The following is a 23,460-nucleotide window of genomic DNA, read 5'->3' on the forward strand; positions in this document are numbered from 1 at the left end:
GGGGTGCTGCTTATGGCTTGCTCAGCCTACCTTACAGAAGCCAGCATCACTAACCAAGTGATGGCACCACCTATAATGGGCTGAAGCCTCGCTCTGTCACTAATTGAGAAAATGCCTTTCAGCTGGATCTCATGGGGGCATTTTCTCAACTGAAGTTCCTTCCTCTAAGTAACGGTGTCAAGATGACACACAGAACCAGCCAGTACACTACGTAACCTTTCTGAGTCTCTGTGAACTGTACCACATGATGGCCTCCAGGGGGCTACTCATAAAGTAATGCTGCCATCTTTTAAGGTGATTGGACAGTAGAGTTTTTGTTCGTAGTTGTTGAACTAGGCTTAAAACAAAGCAAATCCCTGCAGTGCTTTCTGCCCTTCATCACTGACCTTCCACGCTAGAGCTGGGCTCCATCATTCAGCATGTGCCTTTCTCTCAATGCTGCAATTGACTGTGCTGTTTAGCCACCTTCCCCTAAGAGGGGCTTAGTATCACATCCAGGCAGGAGCAAGGCTAAGAGGCAGACATCTCCTGGCTAAAACCCCTTTGTGAAACAAGTGAGACAAAGACCTGCAGAGCTTAGAAGACCCAGAGGGATTGGCAGCCAAGCTGGCCAGGCTGGAGTCTGAATTGGATAGAACTGTGTTTAAGAAAGTGTCAGCTTTCCAAAACAGACATTAAGGCTTCGTGTCAGCCTAAGTATGATCACCTGCACACACAGAGATAGCATTTCTCTACTCTGCCCAAGACATCTGGACAGAGAGGGCCAAGTAGTTCTGCAGCCTCCCTCGAGTCTGTTTGGGGCTTCACCTTGGAAGAATATGAGTCTCAGATGGGCACCAGTAAAACAGATGCTCAGCTACCGTCAAGGGCCAGTTTTTACTAGGCTAACGGCCAGCAAGCTTCAGTGGATGGTTTTTACATGAAGGAAGCATTAATAGGGCCCCTGAAGAGACAAGCATTTGTCACCAGGCCATTTGGACGACAGGACCTCTTTGATTTCAGACAATCCTGTAGTTGTAGATTTAATTGCTTTTGCTGCCGTCAGGCTTCGGTTCCAAAGTTAATACCTGTGAAATGCTCACAGCCAGTGGCTTTGAGAAGATGGTGGGGTGGTGGGGTACACCTGTGCTTCAGGGGCTCCTGGAACTGAGCTCCAGTGCCTCAGACTGCATTAAAGCCATGCAAATGGGCACTTTGAAATTCTCATGCCCTGTGGCTCCAGCCGCAATCACTGAAAAGAATGAAAGGAGTCCAGCTCTTTAGAGGGAATTCAGATCCACATAATCCAAATAAAATATTTGGATAACTTGTTAAAGAAATATTACCGGCGATTTTTCCTATTAGTGCACTGTTAGCCACATGGGGTGGAGGCAGAGCCAGGAAATCATGCAGAAATGTGAATGCGTGTATTCTTCAGAAAGCTGACCTAGAGGTCTAAACTCTGCGAGTGCTGAATAAGCAAGTCCACACGCCAGTCTGTACTATGCTACCTTTGCTCTCAGCCATCCAGGCTACGTTTGTGTCCCAATACTAAGCACCCACAGCAGTCTGAAAGGTGAGCCTGAGATGCATATGTAAGTGAAACAGCTCCCCCCACCCCCCATCCCACCCTAACCTCCCTCCCATCAGCTATAGAGCCAATGAAGGAAAGCAGGTAAAATAAAGTCATAATATGGAAGTTAGACCTAAGTTATGCATAGTTAGTTACTAGTAGTATATACACAGACCTCATGTGAGGCCCCTCGGCTGTTAACACAGTAATCCTACAAAATCCTACACCCCAAAACAATGTTTTTTGTTCATGTATGCACAAGAGACAAATGAAGTTCCACTGATTGTGACTGGGCTCAGCGGGGCACTGTTGCACCATTTAGCTTAAGTCCAAGTCTTGTCCAAGTGTCCCTGGGCCAAGTCACAGGGAAAAGCAGGAAGGCACATGAGCAAGACTCGATGGGCGACCTTATCAAACCACTGCTGCGTTCTATGTACTAGCAGACGTGGGCTACTGTGAGTAAAGTCATGGGCTTGGCGAGTCGTCTCCTGGAATGAAAAGAATGGGAGGGATGCATGCTTTATGTTTAATTTACCCAAAACGAAATGACAAGAGAGCTAAGAGGCATCGGGAGTGTCACAAGTAGGAAAGATTTTGAGAAAAGCTTCAAGGAGGGACATTATCTTGAACAGGAGACTCAGGAGACGTGAAGGCATACAGGAGTGGCTCGTCTAAGTGCCCTAAGGCAGGAGCATACCCAGCATCTTCCGAGTACTACATGTAGAGCAGAGGTTATAATGGTCTGCCATTGGGGCAGGTAGTGGCTATAGAGTTGAGATAAGGAGTGTTGTAAAGCCATGTAAAGACTTTAAGGCTTTGGGAGCACAAGAGAGGACTTCTCTTGGAAGGATTGTAATGGCTGAAGGATCAATAATTGACTAGAGAGAAGCAAGAACAGAAGCAAAGAGATTAGTCAGAAGTGGAAGAGAAGCCATCTTGTGCCAAGGTAGCAGCAAGGATAGGGAGAGAAGAGACTGGTTTGTATATACTAGGTTAGACTAAGACTTCCAACAGGTTAGGGAATGGGAAAGATGACTGTCCCCACATCAATCTACCTTCATCTTCTCAGTACCCAATAGCTGCCCTAGATCTCCCTTCCACAGTCTACCATTAAGAGGGAATAAGGAAGAGAAGGAAGCACTTGGATCAGGCCCTGTTAGCAGGGGCCTGGGCAAGATGTGTCAACAGGATCTCTCCACATAGAGCCTTGCACACAGTGTGCTGTGCCAGAATTTGAAGTGGTGCCAGCTCCTAACCCTGGAGGCAACTGGGCAGCATCAGGCACAGCCAGAGAACAAAGGCGGCGGCAGCCTCATCCACTTACCCAAAAGTGGCCTGTATAATCAGCTTAGAGTTGGAATCCTATAGAGATGGACTGTACAGTGCAACTCAATTGTGTGTGTGTATGTGTGTGTGTGTGTGTAGTATGCCAATACAAATCTATCACCGCTGCCCCATCCTAACAAAGTAAACTCATCAAAAGTATTGTCTGCACATTTCCCGTGTACACATTCTTCTATAAATACTACGGAGAACAGACGGTAAGAAAGTTTCTGCCTGCAAAGACCGTTCCCAAAGCACATGGGACTACAAACTTGAAACCAAAAATTGAAAGTTTTACGTAAAGCACCACTGTCAATTCTAAGATCACAAATATTAATGGCTATTCTATGACGCAGCTCCACCACTGCTGAAATAACCTATTTGTGTGATGAGTTATCATGAGACCTCTATGGAAAGAATCTATAGTATATTATTATTTGAATTGTTACGAAAGAAAACTCAGGGTAGGAAACATTGGACCAAACAGAAGCCATGCTGAGGTGTCTCTGAGGCCTGCCTCAGATTTTACAAGATAAAATGATAGGGACTCATAGCACTTTTTAAACTGCTAGGAAACTAAAATCCTGCCCTTGAGCTTTGAATGTTTGTTCACAAGGGAAGCCTAGTTCATAAGCAGTTTGGGGATTTCCCAGCTCCTAATGGCACAGTGTGCACAAGCCCGTGTGTCAGTATGTTACACAGTAAGCTGAGAACCATTGTATTCAGCAATGTCCTCCTTTGCTTGCTTATTTTGCTGATGAGGACTTCTGGTTCCCCATCACAAGCTTCCCTGCTCTTCTTGCCCCTTAAATGCTGTGATCCCTCGGATTCCGCACCATTCCTACATGGACTCTCTTTGGTCAGTTACCTCTATGTATGTACTATTGGTTCTTATTGTATAATGAAGTCTATATCTTCAGATCCGAACAAACCACTCCTGAAATACAGGCTTGTTTCTCCAATAGACTTTTCTTTCCCCGCCCCTCACGACCCCCATTTTTATTGGTTATTTTATTTATTTACATTTCAAATGTTATCTCCCTTCCCAGTTTCCCCTCCACAAACCCTATAACCTCTCCCCCTTCCCCCTGCCTCTATGAGGGTGCTCCCCAACCCACCCACCCACTCCTGCCTCAGCACCCTAGCATTCCCCTACCCTGGGAGCTTCCACAGGACCAAGGGGCTCCCCTCCCATTTTTTGAAAGATTAATTTTATGTATATGAGTACACTATAGCTGTCTTCAGACACACCAGAAAAGGGCATATGGTAGCTCATTACATATGGTTGTGAGCCACCATGTGGTTGCTGGGAATTGAACTCAGGACCTCTGGAAGAACAGTCAGTGCTCTTAACCTCCAAGCCTTCTTTCCAGCCTTCCACTAGACTTTTCTAGTCAAGATTTCCAAAAGTCTCCCAAATAAGGTGTCATATAAGACACTCATCCTTCATCTCTCTTTGAGTCTTCTGTTTGTCATTTGCAGGTGTCAGAAACTTGGAGGGCTCATTAAATTGATCCTGCATCTAGCATCTACCACATTTAACATTATGAGCCATCTGTTTCTGATAACAAGTCGCTGTGAGCTTAGCATCCTAAAGCAACATATATTTACTATCTCTCCATTATTGTGGGCAGGTATCTGGGCCTAGTTAGCAGGGTCCTTTAAGGATCCATGAACAAGGTACTCTTTGGTGTGGAGTGTTAGCTAAAACACTGTGTTTGGACCCACTTAAACTCACTCTGGTTGATGGTAAGTCATTCAGGAGCACCAACATTCTATCCGGATTCCACCCTTCTGTGTGCTCTTGATGGTCTCGGTATTCATTGCAAATGGGAAAGTGACAGGTGGCAGCCATGGGACACTTTTGAACTTTGCATTTTGAAACCACTTTATTAGTAATAGCATGTCTTGTAGCCATGCAGAAGCAATCTGGGAAGTGGCAACCTAATTCACATCTTAAAAGCAGAGAAAATAAGTTTAGCTGTGTCCAGCTAGTCTCAGACAAGGAGCCACTAGGCAGTGGTTGACTACCTAGACATGGAGATGTTATACTTAACGTGTGCTAAGTTAGGGTGATGGAAACTCCAGACATAATGAGTTGAGGAAAGAATACAAGGCCAGCAGCTGTGAAGCCGGCTTGTTTCAAGGGGAACAGAGCAGGTGGTGTTTCCCAAGCACGGCTGCGTTAGCTGCAGTCAGTGCCTGTCTGGGTAGCACAAGTGTAAAGATGGAGGTGGAAGTGGGGCTCAGGGGTAGCTAGGCCTCATGGATCTAGAGTATGTGAGGCCCTGAGCATTTTAACTGCACCCAGCTTTTGAGCTTTACTGTCTCCAAAGTTGGGGCTGTCTGCTTTAGAGACAGCACACATTGTAGTGGAGCGGACATAGACCCTACGGTGACCCTCCAGGAATACCACAGGCACACAATGACAGGGAGGTTTCATAATGGGGCTTCTGCTTCTCCTTCCCAAGTCTAGTAAGTGGAGAGTTTGTAAAAGGAACTTCATGTGTGAAGTTCAATGTTGTCTGCCTCCAAACTTCCCAGTTCTTAGGCAGGATGGAAAAGTATGTAGGAGAAAAAGAAGAAGAAGGAAAAGTGTGAATATTTGAAAAGTCTGATTTTCTTGACTCTGTACATTCAAATACCATCCATTTTTTTATAGTGAAAGCCATGTTGGTTGGTGATGCTCAGGAGATCAATTTTAGAGTATTAGAATATAATCAGGATGTAATCCTATTAAGATTCACTGAGTTGGGACCAGTTGACTGCTGAAAACTGAAGACAAATATGTTTGTTATTTATACTTCCATTTCTGCCTTACTTGTTATTTGTATTTAAAAAAAAATCAGTGCTCATTATAAACCTTAATATATTTTTATTGTATAGATTTCATTATAAAACTTCTTTCTCATTAGGTGAATAACATACACTTTTACTATATTGGCTATGAATATTTTCTAATCAACAACAAAAAAAAGAAATTAATAAGAACAAAAAAACACAATAAAATACAAAGAAAGATCAGGACATCAGTAAATTGCAAGCACTGCCAATCCTGGGAGAGTACTGAGCCTGATGCCCCTTTCTGCCTTTAAAGATACTGCTTTCCAGCATCTTTCTAAATATCAGTAGGGCATCCTTTTTTCTTCCCCCAGTTCCTGTTATGATGAGAATATTAAAAGAATACATTATCGTGTGATGTTGGGTTGTGTTATGAAATCCTTTGTGGTCTTTTTCCTATTAATGCCTTAAAGTTCTGAGAGCATAAATCTGTTACAAAAGATTTTCCAAACAATACAGAAATAACTAAATATAACACATAAGGCATTTTTAAAAAGAGGTATTTCCCTCATGGTCCCAAACTCACAAAAATCACAGCCACTCAAGCAGTGAGCAAGCTGAACACTTGGTAGTTTTTTAAATCTCAGTTTTTCAATATGGGTGGGTGAAAAGAATATGAAATTAATATATCTCTAATTAATAATTAGATAATGGGAAACCATTATATTTGTGTACTTATTTTTTTGTTCAGGGTGTCCTAAAGAGGATAGCAATTCTCTAAAGTGAGCTGAGCCCTTCTTTCCCTTATTGTTCCCAGTACCACACCAATCAACAGCCATGATTCAACACCCATGACTCAGCAGCTTTCTGAAACCAAATGTTTTGGTTATGCCTTGGAAACCTCCACTCTTCATTCGAATGCAACTTCTTAGTGAGGACGGGCCCAAGAGAGTCAACCTGAACTGGCTGTGTGAGCCTACCAAGTCACCCCAGCCAGCCAACCCATCTCTCCCTGTACTGGCTAGTTTTGTGTCAACTTGACACAGCTGGAGTTATCACAGAGAAAGGAGCTTCAGTTGAGGAGATGCCTCCATGAGACCCAACTGTAAGGCATTTTCTCAATTAGTGATCAAGGGGGAAAGGCCCCTTGTGGGTGGCGCCATCTCTGGGCTGGTAGTCTTGGTTCTATAAGAGAGCAGGCTGAGCAAGCCAGGGGAAGCAAGCCAGTAAGGAACATCCCTCCATGGCCTCTGCATCAGCTCCTGCTTCCTGACCTGCTTGAGTTCCAGCCCTGACTTCCTTTGGTGATGAACAGCAGCATGGAAGTGTAAGCCGAATAAACCCTTTCCTCCCCAACTTGCTTCTTGGTCATGATGTTTGTGCAGGAATAGAAACCCTGACTAAGACACTCCCCAAGACAATCATGTGCCTCCTCCGCAAAAATCAACAACCTAGGGGATGTCATTGTGTTTAAACAGATTCCTCTCCTTCCTCACATTTCTGTCTGTCTCTCTCTCTCTGAAATCACCATTCACCCAGATTCTCCGTCTTGACATCCTGAGGCCATGCTTGCCTTCTGAGTGTCTACCACACACATCCCATCAGACATCACATTTTACCCATAATCCTTTTTAGACTGTCCACAGAACAGCCATCTCCTCTTATGGCCCCACCACTGTACTGGTGGTGTAAACTCTCTCATCACTGAAATGTAAGATGCAACATAGTCTCTAGAGAGAAGGGCTCGTAGAAATCTATAGAAATGAATGAGTCAAAATTAAAAGTCCCCGCTTTGTCTCTTCTTGTTTCGGTGCAGGTTCAAATGTGTGCCTTACTTTCTGTATTCTGACACTCTCTATGATGGGAATGCTTATTCTGACATATGGAAATCAACCTTCAGCAGTGTGCCCAGAGTCTAAGCTCACATGGGGGTTCCTCACTGAATGTTCCTCTTCATCCCAGTCTATCCTATAAAACCCCCAAACTGCTCCAAAATGCTAGTTCCAATCAGTCAGTTTAAGAACTCTTCACTGGCAGAATTTGTGTTGCCCCTAGGTAACGTGAGCATTTTAGCATAATCTGGTCCAAGTTCTCTTATTCACCAGCACACCAGCATGGCTGACTGCATGGCAGATGATCCGTAAAATGCGATGACTGGAATTTACATGCATGATAAGATAAACACGGGTACACACCAATGAATAAATTTAAGATTTAAATATTTCCCTCACATCCTGAAATGTCTAATAAACTTGAATTTGCAAGCTGCTACAGAAGCTGATCTTTCATATTTCTTGTCTCCTATGTTTTCTGCTTCATGTCTGAAGGACATTTTTCCTGCTAGAAGACTGAACAATTGCAGCTCCAGAATGAGATGCCTCTGAGAAGTATCTCACAAATACTGATGGAGACATTTTCAGCTGACAGACAGTCTGAGATGTGATAAAGATTACATTGTATAAGATCAGATATTAGGACAAGTCAGCTGTATCTCCTAACATGAACTGTCCAATCTCTCTGCTTCAGATCTTTAATCCTCGGGTACACAGTTATCTCATTCACTCTGTTGTTCATGCCAGTACTGGGCTATCCTGGGATGACTTTCTTCATCTTTATGCATGTTCATTAGTGAGCCACCGACTCCAACAGTGTAGATGGTCCTCCACTGTCTGTCAGTGGCCACTACAACAGTTTAAGTGTTGTTTTCTCGCTTGCTCCGATCTCCTCCAATCCATTCTTCCCCGTGGGATGATTTCAAATTGGTAAGTCTCAACTGGTTGTCTACTCGCTGCCTGTACTTCTCAACTATATGTGGTGTGTGTGTGTGTGTGTGTGTGTTTGAGGTAGTAGGGGGTGGGCATACATGAATTCTCAACTCAGGACAGCTGAAAGAGAATTCTTGCCAACTCACCAGTGTCTTGGAATCTTCATATTACTGACTTCCATTTCCACTATTTTATTTATTTATTTATTTATTTATTTTTACCATTTTAAGAATTACCAATCCACATATCCACAAGTAGCCTCTACAAGTTAGAAGGACATCATATCTTCTGCCAGAATGCCTGGACTTAAATTCTATCTGTAGGTCTTGAGGTAAGTTAGCTAGTTTTTCTGCACTTCTGCATCTTCATTGGGAAAATCAAGATGCTTGTGAACTGGCTTTTGTGTCTCCATAAGGTTGAGATGAGTGACAGCTGAAGTGGCAGCTTTTAGCGCACCTTGCCAACCAACCTGGGTCTCTTCTGCTTTGTGGGCAGATAGTTGCACTTCTCCCCATCATTGAAAGAAACAAAAGTCACCTAATTGTCTTAAGTCTGTGACACATGAATAGAAACAGTGTGTGTGGCTTCTGACACAAGCTCAGAGAGGAGTCTAAATGTCATTTTCTACTGCCACAACAACCACAGATGTGCATGTTGAGACTAGAAATATCTAATATTGAAGCAGAACACAATTCTAGATCCAGATACACCAGGCAGATGCCCTGAGTGAGAGAGCAAGAAAGAATCGTTCATCAGTCCAAGCCCCCATTCGGCTCTCCTTTGCCATTAAAATTCATCAGCCACACCAAACACTTTAGTAGGCTAAGAACATCTATCTCTGCAGAACGCCTAGATTTGAACTGTCACTCTGTGTGTTCAGTTGCAATTTTTTTTGTGCCTAGCCCAACTTCACAATGCATACAACTTTCTTGTGGTAGGCCTTTATTTGCCCTATATAAACTTAAAATACACTAGACTATGGAGTTTCCTCTTTTTATAATGTCTTCATTTAGTCCTGTGAAGTTAGATTTAAAATCTAAGTCATTAAGTGCTTCCATTGGTCTCCGGGCTTATCTTGTTCCCTCTTCCATTCCCTCTCTTATCAAGAAGACTCCTCTCACATGACAAGCAACTCCTGAAAGAGTGCACTGAACTCAGGGTCTTCTACTCTCCTCCAGCATACTGCTTATCTCCATCTCTCCACTGATTGGTCAGAGGCATTCTATGTGCACCCAATTAGAAGCATTTGCAGTCGTCCCCACCCCACCCCCTCCTCACTCCTATCCCAGTGCTTTTTCTGTCTCCACATCACTTCTCATAAGTCTGAATTCATTTACTGCTCTCCTCATACATTCTGTGTCTCTCTCCATAGTTCACATCTCTTTTGTTTTTGTTTTCAGCCTCAGACTTAAATCAGCAATGTTAGAGGTATGGAAAGATGACTCCAGAAAGAAAAGTCAAAGAAGAAAGGAAAGGTCATCCTGGAGTTCTTGAAAGAAACAGAGATCCTAACAAATGTGATGGAGAGTCTGAGGAGGAAAGTTTTTCCTCATGATAGGACGGCCTGCTACTTTCAGAAAATGGCGTACACCTATAAAGAGAGAAGTACATTCCTGCCAAGATAAATGAGCCAGTAAAACGTGCTCCTGAGAGTCCGCTGGTATTACAGGCTGTGTACTATAAACACACACATCCAGAATCTGAAGTACATCTTTTATTCTGAACATGTCACTCAATAAAAAGCCGAGATGCAGGGTCCAAGTGATGACACACGCTAAGCAAATGAGACTTTGCTGTTGCTTAAGTAAACATATTCAAGTCACCAAATCAAAGCCAGGTTATTTGTGTGTGTGTGCAAGCCAAGACTGCTGTGAAGAGATTAGAGTCTCTAATGGCTTCATCTTTTGTAAAAACTGAAAGTCTTTGAAGTAACACAGTATTAGACCATTTGTTCTTACCTAACTCATCAAAAACACACAGACTATTCATCTTGATCGTCATCATTAAATGTCCCAGACAGAGGAACCGGACAGAAGACTGTTATAGAGTAATGTATCACCTTTCCAGCTGCTTAAATTGGAGGAGTTCTCCCAGGGGATTCTAGGTTCAACTATGTGGATATTCCTTGCGTTATTGAGCAATTCCTATTCCTTGCTGGCCCTGTTTTTCTATGGTAAATTTCAGCTGGGACATAAAGGTTTGCAGGCTACATGCTCTCTGGCTTCCGTCATTACACCAGAAAGCTACTTATTTGCCTGGGTCATCCAAGGCACCCACATACATGATGCCGGTTGGATCCTTTGTTAGCAAGATTTCCTCTCTCTAGTAACAGAAACCAAAGGCAGTAATGAGATCTGCAGAAGGGTGGAGGGGGAAAAAATGTGACTCAACAGATATACTGCTTCTTCTGAGTCTTCTCCTGACCCAGACAGAACCTAAGTTAGGCTGTAAATGAAGCCACCCAACTTTCTTAAAATGGTTGTTAGCAACTGAGGAGATGGGGCTCACAGAAAGATATGGCTTTCATTCTTTCCTAGTTCCAACCAGCAAATAGAACGGAACAGGGGACCCTAGTCAGACCTAGGGTTCCCTAGGAGATCTCTGTCAACTTAAGAGGCTGAGAAGGTGACAGATACAGTGCTCCATAGTGATCCTCTTTCAGGTTTCTCGGTTTGGACATTCAGCAATGACTACTGAGATGTGCTTTAGATGAGTTAGGTGAGAACAAATGGTCTAGTATATAATAAACTAATAGAACTCAACTATTTTTTTTAATACTTAAGAGTTTTCCTTTGGAATAAAAACAAAAGAAGTTCTAGTTTAAGGTCTAGAGTCTCTGAGATTCAATTTAACTTCCTCTTTACCATCTAGAGCAGAGGTTCTTAACATGTGAGCTGTGGCCCCTTTGTGGGTCCAATGGCCCTTTCACAGGAGTCACCTAAGACCATCTGCAAACAAGGGTATTAAATTGTGACTCATACAGTAGCAAAATTGCAGTTATAAAGAAAATACTGATATGGCTGGGGATCCCCACAACAAGAGGAGGTGTATTAAAGGGTGGCAGCGTTGGAAGCCTGAGAAGCACTGCTTTAGAGGTCTTCAGGGATGTCTTAGTACAGACAGGAATGTCTTCTACACAGAGGCGGGCGTTCTGTGGCTAACCACTGTCTCAACCACTGAGGACAAAGGGATAAAGGAGGGAGAGGTAGAATAAATGTTTAGCTATAGGACCACAGCTGTTCCTTTTGAGATTGACAGTCAACCAAGACCACAACGGCTGACGGTGATGTTCAGAAGTTTCAGAAGTTAAAAGAATCCACACATGGTGTTTTAAGTTTTTATTTGCTTATAAAAAAAAAAAGGATAAAAACAAGTCTTCAAAAACATATCTGCATTTACAAAGCAATCCCTGTAAGTCGAGGAGAGGCAAGCCCTGAAACACACTCCTGGACAAATGATCTGCCAAAAGATGGGTCTCTTCTGCATCAGAACTGGGAGGAAGTCATTATTTTATACGAGTCAAGACTACTGGAAAACAGACTCTATGGTTTTGTTTTTAATTACAGGATTGAGAAAGGCTATATTCTAGCTCTTATTTCTGAACACCCGTGAAACCAGTGACTGAGTAATCTATGAGTTACACAGATCAGGTTAAACAAGTAGGAGGTAGTTTCCTCAGTGATGGTGTTATTCAATTACCAGCAAGGTCACTGCCATGGGTACAGGGACAGTGGTATAAACTGGGAATCTCTGAAATTCGCTCTTCTGCTGATAGGGCCCCAAATTCCCTCTGATATAACCACGCTTCTCTTACTAATTTTACAACTTGAAATGATGTAACAGAGAAGACACTCCAGGGTTTATCCTTCTCTGCACTCTTCTTTGGAAGAAGACCAAATTAATTGGTGCACAGTTAAAACAGTGTCACAGAAAGGGGTGCTTTAAAAACACAATTTTTAAAAAACGGTAATATTGACGTTATCCACAGAGGAAATATACCCCATACCATCAGCCCTGCCTCCCTCTGCAAAGTAGAGGACAAACCATGTGACAGCATTTGGTAAGTGAAGCTCCAGAAGAGGGCCTGCCCCTGCTCTTCAAATGTCTCCTGAGGTCATCAGATGCCCGCACTCCACAGATCCATGGCCTCCTGCTCGTCCTGGACCGGTGTGAACTCAGGCTGATCAGGATGGGACACTAAAGAGGAAAAGTGTGGGTGGGGTACTGATGGGGCCCAGGAACCATAAATGGATAATCTCCCCTATCTGGGTCCTTAGGGACACAGATTTGGTCAATAAAGCAGAGAGGTGCAATGTGTGAGGAGAAAGCCCTCACTGCCGAGCCTGCTAAGCCGCTTCCCCAGGAGGCTTTATAGTTAGTAAAAGGAGGAAGAGAAAGACAAACTAAACAATGGAGTTAGAAAACTGGAACCATGGCCAATTGCTTAAATACCGGATGTTTTTTATTTACAAAAGAAACCCTGAAATACAGTAGAATCGTAGAAGAAAATATAAAATTAAAAACCCAGTCTCGTGTTATAAGTCCATCACCAGGGGAAAGTGGAAAGAGGGGGGTGCCAAGAGAGGGAGGTGGAGCAAAAGAGCCAGGAGGAAGATACTCATCCTATTGTGTGGAACAGGATAGAGCCTCAGTAAAGTGGCCTTTGGGATAAAGTCTTGGTGCAGAGTCCCAGACCTCCATTCAGATTGACCGGAAGTCTGGTTCTACTATGGTTGATTTATGTTACTTTGTTGCACTTTGTTATACTTTGTTACAATGTTATCACTCCAGCGTGTCTGGAGCGGGGTAGGCAGGGGACTTGAAAGTCTGAGATGGAGAAGCAGGTGAGAGAGGAAAGAGGGGACCACTGTCAGGGGCAGGAGCTTAGTAGTGGTGGTGAACCACTTGTGTATCCATAGCCAAATCCCCAGGCCAATGCAACCAAAGGCAGGATTAGCACTTCAGTGCTGGTAATCATTGTACGGGATGAGATCTTAAGGGACAGGGGACAGATTTGAGAGGACAGGGAAGGAAAAGATGAACAGAAAAAAAAAAAAAAACACATCAACAAAACTTGGACCAATTTCTCTGGCAACTAAGGTTAAATTTCTCTTAAAAAGGAAAAACGTGCATTTGCTGACTAATCTCCTCACAGACCTACAGCGGGTCTCTGAACCTCTCTCGCGATGATTCAGAAAGGCCCCAGGGTGAGCAGGCAGACTGCTGCCATGTGTGGGAGATGCTTCAGCTTTCAAAATCTCAGCCTATCACTTAGTGATGAAGCAAAAACAGCTGGCAACTTTGATCTTAAGACCTTTCTTGTCACATGGTGGGCAGATGTCATCTAAAAGAATTTTGGGGACCTCGCTTATTATGGGGGAGAACTTAAACAGAGAGTGAAATTTCACAGGATGTCATGGGCACACCATAACAGAAACAGCATGGAAAATATCTAAATGTTCAACCATATGTGACAAGTGACCCATTAGGAGGCCAAGTCTTTATGGGTCACCATTTGGCAAATGCTCTACCACTATGCTAGATCCTCAGTCCAGAAATCAACATTTGGAAGCAAAGAAAAAAATGGCTGCGGTGTTATTTAAGTCTCTCCTAAGGGATATGAGTAGACTGCAGTAATTTGCACTCTAAAGATGATGTAAGGGAGTGTGGAGCCCAGGTTCTGCTGCCCTCCGTTTAATTTCCACCACCACCACCACCACCACCACCACCCCACACACACACAGGTTAGTATTAACCATTGTATAACTGGGCAAAACCCCCAAGAGACTGGCACTTACCTCCAACGCCATAAGCAGAGCATGAAGAGGGGTCACAATACCCAGGCTGGCCAGAAGGACCCTGAGGTCCAGGTACTCCCAGGTGGCCCGGGGGACCCCTTGGTCCAGGAGAGCCAGGTGGACCAGGACTGCCAGGACGACTTTCCCCTGAAGGTCCTGGGAAGCAACCAAGGGCAAAGAGTTTGTCATTTACAGCAATAGAGTGAGTTTTGAGACCACCATGAAGTAAATTAACTTTAAAAGAAGCAACCTCGTATGCCTCAACTATTAGGGGATTCAGCTGTTCTATTCACTGCATTCTTTTCCCTAGAGTCCCTGGGCAACAGATCATACCAGAATCACATGTTCTCCTCAAAGACAATGCCTGTAATCAGCTCCAGAATTAGGAGCAAAATGTATTCTTCTCTATGCCCCCTTGAGCATTGAGGGAGACGGAAGAGGCCATTCTCAAAACTCTCATTTTCTCAATGGAGCTCTGTTTTCCAACATGGCTCCTCATGAATCCAATCTGAGGGCCAGCACACATGTGCACACCCATGAATACACTCAAATCACAACCTCGGAAAGCTAAAATTGTTGGGTAAATTAGTACCGGCTTATGATTTCAGCTAATTGAATTAGTTAAGGTCTAAAAACATGATCCTGGAAGAGACAAATGGGGATGTAGTTTAAAATTGGACCCAGCACATTAGTCTAAATTTCCTTAGGCCATCTTACATCAATTAAGAACTATGAATGGAAATAAGGGGCGATTAAAAAATTGTTTTTGAATTCAAGATTTGTTGGCTTAGTGTTTTTGTTTTGCATGCCTGCTGAATTTTAGGCCTGGTTTTCCTTAGATTAAAAGGTGTTCTTCAACTGGATAAAAATTCACTCAAGCCCCGCCCCTTAGTGAGGAGGTATTGGCAGCTGATGGCTGTGGTGAGAGCAGACATCAGTTTGTTTGTTTGTTCAGGAAAGTGGCTCTTGAGAGGCTACTGCATCTGAGCACATATAGGAAGCACTAAGTGGATCTGGCAGCTTTTTTTAAAAATTGAAATTAGAAGGGAAAAGTGGTTTTTAGGGGGAGTAGATAAGCAAAAATCCGAGAGGGAATGGAGATGAATTTGATCAAAACAAATTATGTGTGTATATGAAATACTCCAACCATAAAAAAATTAAATCCCACTCAAGTAGCACTGAAATGAGATATAGATACAAGTGGCCCTTGCTGTTTGAGTAATGTGAAGTCTCCAGGTCCATTCAATTTCAGTCGGGCAGTTCTCACCAACCACCCATGATACCAGTTCCTCACACAACTGCTAGGAGGACTTACAATCAAGATGGACCTGTTGCCTTGGGACTATGGCTTAGAGATGTATTCCAAAACCACTGTCGAGTTGGAAAGAAAAGTCTCTAAGCTTTTGACTCAATAAGCTAAGAGGGGGATTGTAAATACAATAGGACACAAGCCCATGTTTCCAGTGACAACTCGGCTCATCTGGAGATAATTTGAAAAACATGATATTGTACTCAAGACTCAAAACTTCCACAAAGCTCATTTGGCAAGACAACCACAGCAGGAACTACCAATGTTCTCCAAATTCCCTTGGGTTTCTCTCGATTTCATGCCTCCCTTCCAGGTCAGCTGAGGCTGTGTGACTAGTTCCAGCCAAGGGGACTATAACTGGATATAAGGCATCACCATATTTAAGAAGTTGAGATTGATGGGCCTTCCACACCTTCTTCTTGGAGGGTAACTCATGATCGACATCATGTGGTTAAACTTGGGGGAGTGTTCATCTCAGACACAAGCACATATGCAAATGTAAAGTAACATTTCCTTGGGGGCCACCGAGCACTTGAAATCTATCACTTCATGCATTCAAGCAAAACAAAACAAATGTGCTGTAACCTTTGAAGGTGGCATAATGGGTGGACTGTAACCAGTGCACTGGCCTTGCAATAAAATACATGAGAAATATAGTTATTCCAGCTGACATAAGGATGGAGTGTGACTATTTTTTGGACCTTTAAAGTGATCATAAAGATTTATGCCTTATAATTTCTGTTAGGTAGAAAGATTTACCTGCTGGCCCAGGGGGACCTCTTGGGCCTTGAGTTCCAATGCCTGGATTTCCTTTCTCTCCTTTGACACCAGTTAGACCTGTTTCAGAAAGGGGGAGGCAGACAAAAGTTGCCTTCAGAATTAAATCTTAGAATTTATATTTTACAAAGGTACTTTTCTGGTGAAGATGACGGAGACAGTTTAAGGTGACAGGTATCATAAGATTTCAGGTTAAACTCTGACATGGTAAGCTTATACAAAATCACATTACAGGGGGTCACATTTCCCCCTCCTTCCTACTGAATTGCTTCGGCCTGCCAGCAACAGGCCCGCCATTGAGCACAGCAGACCTCTCAGTGTACGCAGTTGGCAATCCACAAGTAGTACAATAAGAATCACAAGTGGCCCAGCCGGAGGACAGAGACCTGCCCTGCAGAGAGTGCCATCTTGGCTCCGGGACTCCGCCGAACTTAGTCTACAGGTTAGAGTGAGGACCACAGAGGCAGACAGCTTCTGGGACAGGCGGGAGCCACAGAGCCGCTGAGGCAGCACCCTTTTGGGGCCGCAGACATCCGGCACCCTCCCAGTCAGAGGACAGTGACCTGCCCTGCAGGGAACGCCATCTTGGCTCCGGGACTCCGCCGAGCTTAGTCTCTACAGGTCAGAGTGGGGACCACGGGGGCAGACGGCTTCTGGGACAGGCAGGAGCCACAGAGCCGCTGAGGCAGCACCCTTTTGGGGCCGCAGACTTCCGGCACCCTCCCAGCCGGAGGACAGAGACCTGCCCTGCAGAGAGTGCCATCTTGGCTCCGGGACTCCGCCGAGCTTAGTCTCTACAGGTCAGAGTGGGGACCACGGGGGCAGACGGCTTCTGGGACAGGCGGGAGCCACAGAGCTGCTGAGGCAGCACCCTTTTGGGGCCGCAGACATCCGGCACCCTCCCAGTCGGAGGACAGTGACCTGCCCTGCAGGGAGCGCCATCTTGGCTCCGGGACTCCGCCGAACTTAGTCTGTACAGGTCAGAGTGAGGACCACAGAGGCAGACAGCTTCTGGGACAGGCGGGAGCCACAGAACCGCTGAGGCAGCACCCTTTTGGGGCCGCAGACATCCGACACCCTCCCAGCCGGAGAACAGTGACCTGCCCTGCAGGGAGCGCCATCTTGGCTCCGGGACTCCGCCGAACTTAGTCTGTACAGGTCTGCTGACAGAGGATACTCAGAATCCCCAGAAGAACAACCTCTGAACAGAGACAACTATAACAACTCCAGAGATTACCAGATGGCGAGAGGTAAAGGTAAGAATCTTACTAACAGAAACCAAGACCACTCACCATCATCAGGACCCAGCACTCCCACTTCGCCCAGTCCAGGGCACCCCAACACACCTGAAAAACTAGACCTGGATTTAAAAGCATATCTCATGATGATGGTAGAGGACATCAAGAAGGACTTTAAAGAACTACAGGAGAACATGGCTAAAGAGTTACAAGTCCTTAAAGAAAAACAGGAAAACACAACCAAACTGGTAGAAGTCCTTAAAGAGAAACAGGAAAACACATCCAATCAGATGATGGAAATGAACAAAACCATACTAGACCTAAAAAGGGAAGTAGACACAATAAAGAAAACCCAAAATGAGGCAACACTGGAGATAGAAACCCTAGGAAAGAAATCTGGAACCATAGATGCAAGCATCAGCAACAGAATACAAGAGATGGAAGAGAGAATCTCAGGTGCAGAAGATTCCATAGAGAACATGGGCACAACAATCAAGGAAAATGGAAAATGCAAAAAGATCCTAACTCAAAACATCCAGGAAATACAGGACACAATGAGAAGACCAAACCTACGGATAATAGGAGTGGATGAGAATGAAGATTTTCAACTCAAAGGACCAGCAAACATCTTCAACAAAATTATAGAAGAAAACTTCCCAAATCTAAAGAAAGAGAGGCCCATGAACATACAAGAAGCCTACAGAACTCCAAATAGGCTGGACCAGAAAAGAAATACCTCCCGACACATAATAATCAGAACAACAAATGCACTAAATAAAGATAGAATACTAAAAACAGTAAGAGAAAAAGGCCAAGTAACATATAAAGGCAAGCCTATCAGAATTACACCAGATTTTTCACCAGAGACTTTGAAAGCTAGAAGATCCTGGACAGATGTTATACAGACACTAAAAGAACACAAATTCCAGCCCAAGCTACTATACCCAGCCAAACTCTCAATTAACATAGATGGAGAAACCAAAGTATTCCACGACAAAGCCAAATTCACACATTATCTCTCCACGAATCCAGCCCTTCAAAGGATAATAACAGAAAAAAACCAATACAAGGACAGGAACCACGCCCTAGAAACAACAAGAAGGTAATCCCTCAACAAACCTAAAAGAAGACAGCCACAAGAACAAAATGCCAACTTTAACAACAAAAATAACAGGAAACAACAATTACTTTTCCTTAATATCTCTTAATATCAATGGACTCAACTCCCCGATAAAAAGACATAGACTAACAAACTGGCTACACAAACAAGACCCAACATTTTGCTGCTTACAAGAAACTCATCTCAGAGAAAAAGATAGACACTACCTCAGAATGAAAGGCTGGAAAACAATTTTCCAAGCAAATGGTCTGAAGAAACAAGCTGGAGTAGCCATTCTAATATCAGATAAGATTGACTTCCAACCCAAAGTCATCAAAAAAGACAGGGAGGGGCACTTCATACTCATCAAAGGTAAAATCCTCCAAGAGGAACTATCAATCCTGAATATCTATGCTCCAAATACAAAGGCAGCCTCATTCATTAAAGAAACTTTAGTAAATCTCAAAGCACACATTGCACCTCATACAATAATAGTGGGAGACTTCAACACACCACTTTCACCAATGGACAGATCATGGAAACAGAAACTAAACAGGGACACAGTGAAACTAACAGAAGTTATGGATCAAATGGATCTGGCAGATATCTACAGAACATTTTACCCTAAAACAAAAGGATACACCTTCTTCTCAGCACCTCATGGTACCTTCTCCAAAATTGACCACGTAATTGGGCACAAAACAGGACTCAACAGATACAAAAACATTGAAATTGTCCCATGCATCCTATCAGATCACCATGGACTAAGGCTGATCTTCAATAACAAAATAAATAATAGAAAGCCAACCTTCACGTGGAAACTGAACAACACTCTTCTCAATGATACCTTGGTCAAGGAAGGAATAAAGAAAGAAATTAAGGACTTTTTAGAGTTCAATGAAAATGAAGCCACAACATACCCAAACTTATGGGACGCAATGAAAGCATTTCTAAGAGGAAAACTCATAGCTCTGAGTGCCTCCAAAAGGAAACTGGAGAGAGCACACATTAGCAGCTTGACAACACACCTAAAAGCACTAGAACAAAAGGAAGCAAATTCACCCAAGAGGAGTAGACGGCAGGAAATAATCAAACTCAGGGGTGAAATCAACCAAGTGGAAACAAGAAAAACTATTCAAAGAATCAACCAATCAAGGAGCTGGTTCTTTGAGAAAATCAACAAGATAGATAAACCCTTAGCCAGACTCACTAGAGGGCACAGGGAAAGCATCCTAATTAACAAAATCAGAAATGAAAAAGGAGACATAACAACAGATCCTGAAGACATCCAAAACACCATCAGATCCTTCTACCAAAGGCTATACTCAACAAAACTGGAGAACCTGGATGAAATGGAGAAGTTCCTAGACAGATACCAGGTACCAAAGTTGAATCAAGATCAGGTTAATGATCTAAACAGCCCTATATCCCCCAAAGAAATAGAAGCAGTCATTAATAGTCTCCCAACCAAAAAAAGCCCAGGACCAGATGGGTTTAGTGCAGAGTTCTATCAGACCTTCAAAGAAGATCTAATCCCAGTTCTTCACAAACTATTCCACAAAATAGAAACAGAAGGTACTCTACCCAACTCATTCTATGAAGCCACAATTACTCTGATACCTAAACCACAAAAAGACCCAACAAAGATAGAAAACTTCAGACCAATATCCCTTATGAATATTGATGCAAAAATCCTCAATAAAATTCTTGCTAACCGAATCCAAGAACACATCAAAACAATCATCCATCCTGACCAAGTAGGTTTCATCCCAGGGATGCAGGGATGGTTCAATATACGGAAATCCATCAACGTAATCCAGTATATAAACAAACTCAAAGACAAAAACCACATGGTCATCTCGTTAGATGCGGAAAAAGCATTTGACAAGATCCAACACCCATTCATGATAAAAGTCTTGGAAAGATCAGGAATTCAAGGCCCATACCTAAACATGATAAAAGCAATCTACAGCAAACCAGTAGCCAACATCAAAGTAAATGGTGAGAAGCTTGAAGCAATCCCTCTAAAATCAGGGACTAGACAAGGCTGTCCACTTTCTCCATACCTATTCAACATTGTACTTGAAGTCCTAGCCAGAGCAATTCGACAACAAAAGGAGATCAAAGGGATACAAATTGGAAAAGATGAAGTCAAAATATCACTCTTTGCAGATGATATGATAGTATATATAAGTGACCCTAAAAATTCCACCAGAGAACTCCTAAGCCTGATAAACAGCTTCGGTGAAGTAGCTGGATATAAAATTAACTCAAACAAATCAATGGCCTTTCTCTACACAAAGAATAAACAGGCTGAGAAAGAAATTAGGGAAACAACACCCTTCTCAATAGTCACAAATAATATAAAATATCTTGGCGTGACTCTAACTAAGGAAGTGAAAGATCTGTATAATAAAAACTTCAAGTCTCTGAAGAAAGAAATTCTAGAAGATCTCAGAAGATGGAAAGATCTCCCATGCTCATGGATTGGCAGGATCAACATTGTAAAAATGGCTATCTTGCCAAAAGCAATCTACAGATTCAATGCAATCCCCATCAAAATTCCAAATGAATTCTTCCACGAATTAGAAAGTGCAATCTGCAAATTCATCTGGAATAACAAAAAACCTAGGATAGCAAAAACTCTTCTCAAGGATAAAAGAACCTCTGGTGGAATCACCATGCCGGACCTAAAGCTCTACTACAGAGCAATTGTGATAAAAACTGCATGGTACTGGTATAGTGACAGACAAATAGACCAATGGAATAGAATTGAAGACCCAGAAATGAACCCACACACCTACGGTCACTTGATCTTCGACAAGGGAGCTAAAAACATCCAGTGGAAGAAAGACAGCATTTTCAACAAATGGTGCTGGCACAACTGGTTGTTAACATGTAGAAGAATGCGAATCGATCCATTCCTATCTCCTTGTACTAAGATCAAGTCTAAGTGGATCAAGGAACTTCACATAAAACCAGAGACACTGAAACTTATAGAGGAGAAAGTGGGGAAAAGCCTTGAAGATATGGGCACAGGGGAAAAATTCCTGAATAGAACAGTAATGGCTTGTGCTGTAAGATCGAGAATTGACAAGTGGGACCTCATGAAACTACAAAGCTTCTGCAAGGCTAAAGACACCATCAATAAGACAAAAAAACCACCCACAGATTGGGAAAGGATCTTCACCTATCCTAAATCAGATAAGGGACTAATATCCAATATATATAAAGAACTCAAGAAGGTGGACTCCAGAAAGTCAAATAACCCCATTAAAAAATGGGGCTTAGAACTGAACAAAGAATTCTCGCCTGAGGAATACCGAATGGCAGAGAAACACCTGAAAAAATGTTCAACATCCTTAATCATCAGGGAAATGCAAATCAAAACAACCCTGAGATTCCACCTCACACCAGTCAGAATGGCTAAGATCAAAAATTCAGGTGACAGCAGTTGCTGGCGAGGATGTGGAGAAAGAGGAACACTCCTCCATTGTTGGTGGGATTGCAAGCTTGTACAACCACTCTGGAAATCAGTCTGGCGGTTCCTCAGAAAATTGGACATAGTACTACCGGAGGATCCAGCAATACCTCTCCTGGGCATATATCCAGAAGATGTCCCAACCGGTAAAAAGGACACATGTTCCACTATGTTCATAGCAGCCCTATTTATAATAGCCAGAAGCTGGAAAGAACCCAGATGTCCCTCAACAGAGGAATGGATACAGAAATTATGGTACATTTACACAATGGAGTACTACTCAGCTATTAAAAAGAATGAATTTATGAAATTCCTAGCCAAATGGATGGACCTGGAGGGCATCATCTTGAGTGAAGTAACACAATCACAAAAGAACTCACACAATATGTATTCACTGATAAGTGGATATTAGCCCAAAACTTAGGATACCCAAGATTTAAGATACAATTTGCTAAACGCATGAAACTCAAGAAGAATGAAGACCAAAGTGTGGACACTGTGCACCTTCTCAGAATTGGGAACAAAACACCCAGGGAAGGAGTTACAGAGACAAAGTTCGTAGCGGTGATGAAAGGATGGACCATTTAGAGACTGCCGTATCCAGGGATCCATCCCATAATCAACTTCTAAACGCTGACACCATTGCATACACTAGCAAGATTTTGCTGAAAGGACCCAAATATAGCTGTCTCTTGTGAGACGATGCTGGGGCCTAGCAAACACAGGAGTGGATGTTCACAGTCAGCTATTGGATGTATCACAGGGCTCCCAATGGAGAAGCTAGAGTAAGTACCCAAGGAGCTAAAGGGATCTGCAACCCTATTGTTGGAACAACATGATGTACTAACCAGAACCCCGGAGCTCTTGTCTCTAGCTGCATTCTTTGTATCGAAAGATGGCCTAGTCAGCCATCAATGGAAAGAGAGGCCCATTGGACTTGCAAACTTTATATGCCCCAATATAGGGGAATGCCAGGGCCAAAAGAATGGGAATGGGTGGGTAGGGAAGTGGGGGGCGCTATGGGGGACTTTTGGGATAGTATTGGAAATGTAATTGAGGAAAATATGTAATAAAAATATAAAAAAAAAAAAAAAAAAGAATCACAAGTGGACGTGTCTAACATTTTCCTTTGGCTCCACCCCATAATATAACTGCGAAAGGCATGAATTATAATTAAACAACAAAGATCTGACGTGCATGACTTTCCACTAAGAAGTTGGAAGCCTCAGGAAAGCCTGTGTTTGATTTGGCTGATTCAATCCCATAAAAGTCTGAACCTATTTGAGTTTCTTTTCCACTGGGCAGACCTCTCATTCCAAATAATTTACAGTAATTTT

The 23,460-nt window shown here is 43.1% G+C and overlaps 1 protein-coding gene across 4 annotated transcripts in view; it reads right to left on the reverse strand.

Moving 5' to 3' along the window:
• Positions 1-11,744: 11,744 nt before the first annotated feature.
• The window catches only part of Col14a1 (collagen type XIV alpha 1 chain), a 232,495-nt gene continuing 220,779 nt past the window's right edge, over positions 11,745-23,460 (reverse strand). For 3 of the 4 annotated variants that reach the window (XM_021183602.3, XM_029469983.2, XM_085831724.1), the window contains exons 46-48: positions 16,288-16,365; positions 14,220-14,375; positions 11,745-12,618 (exon numbers count right to left, since the gene is read on the reverse strand). In XM_021183602.3, coding sequence (XP_021039261.1) covers positions 12,539-12,618; positions 14,220-14,375; positions 16,288-16,365 — 314 coding nt within the window. In that variant the 3' untranslated portion in view covers positions 11,745-12,538. Of the gene's footprint in view, positions 12,619-12,856; positions 13,415-14,219; positions 14,376-16,287; positions 16,366-23,460 lie in introns of those variants that run through there. The other variant, XM_029469984.2, reaches the window with a different exon arrangement.

Source organism: Mus caroli, unplaced genomic scaffold (genome assembly GCF_978045245.1).
Source record: "Mus caroli unplaced genomic scaffold, Mus_caroli_1 scaffold_16, whole genome shotgun sequence".
Lineage (NCBI taxonomy): Eukaryota > Metazoa > Chordata > Mammalia > Rodentia > Muridae > Mus > Mus caroli.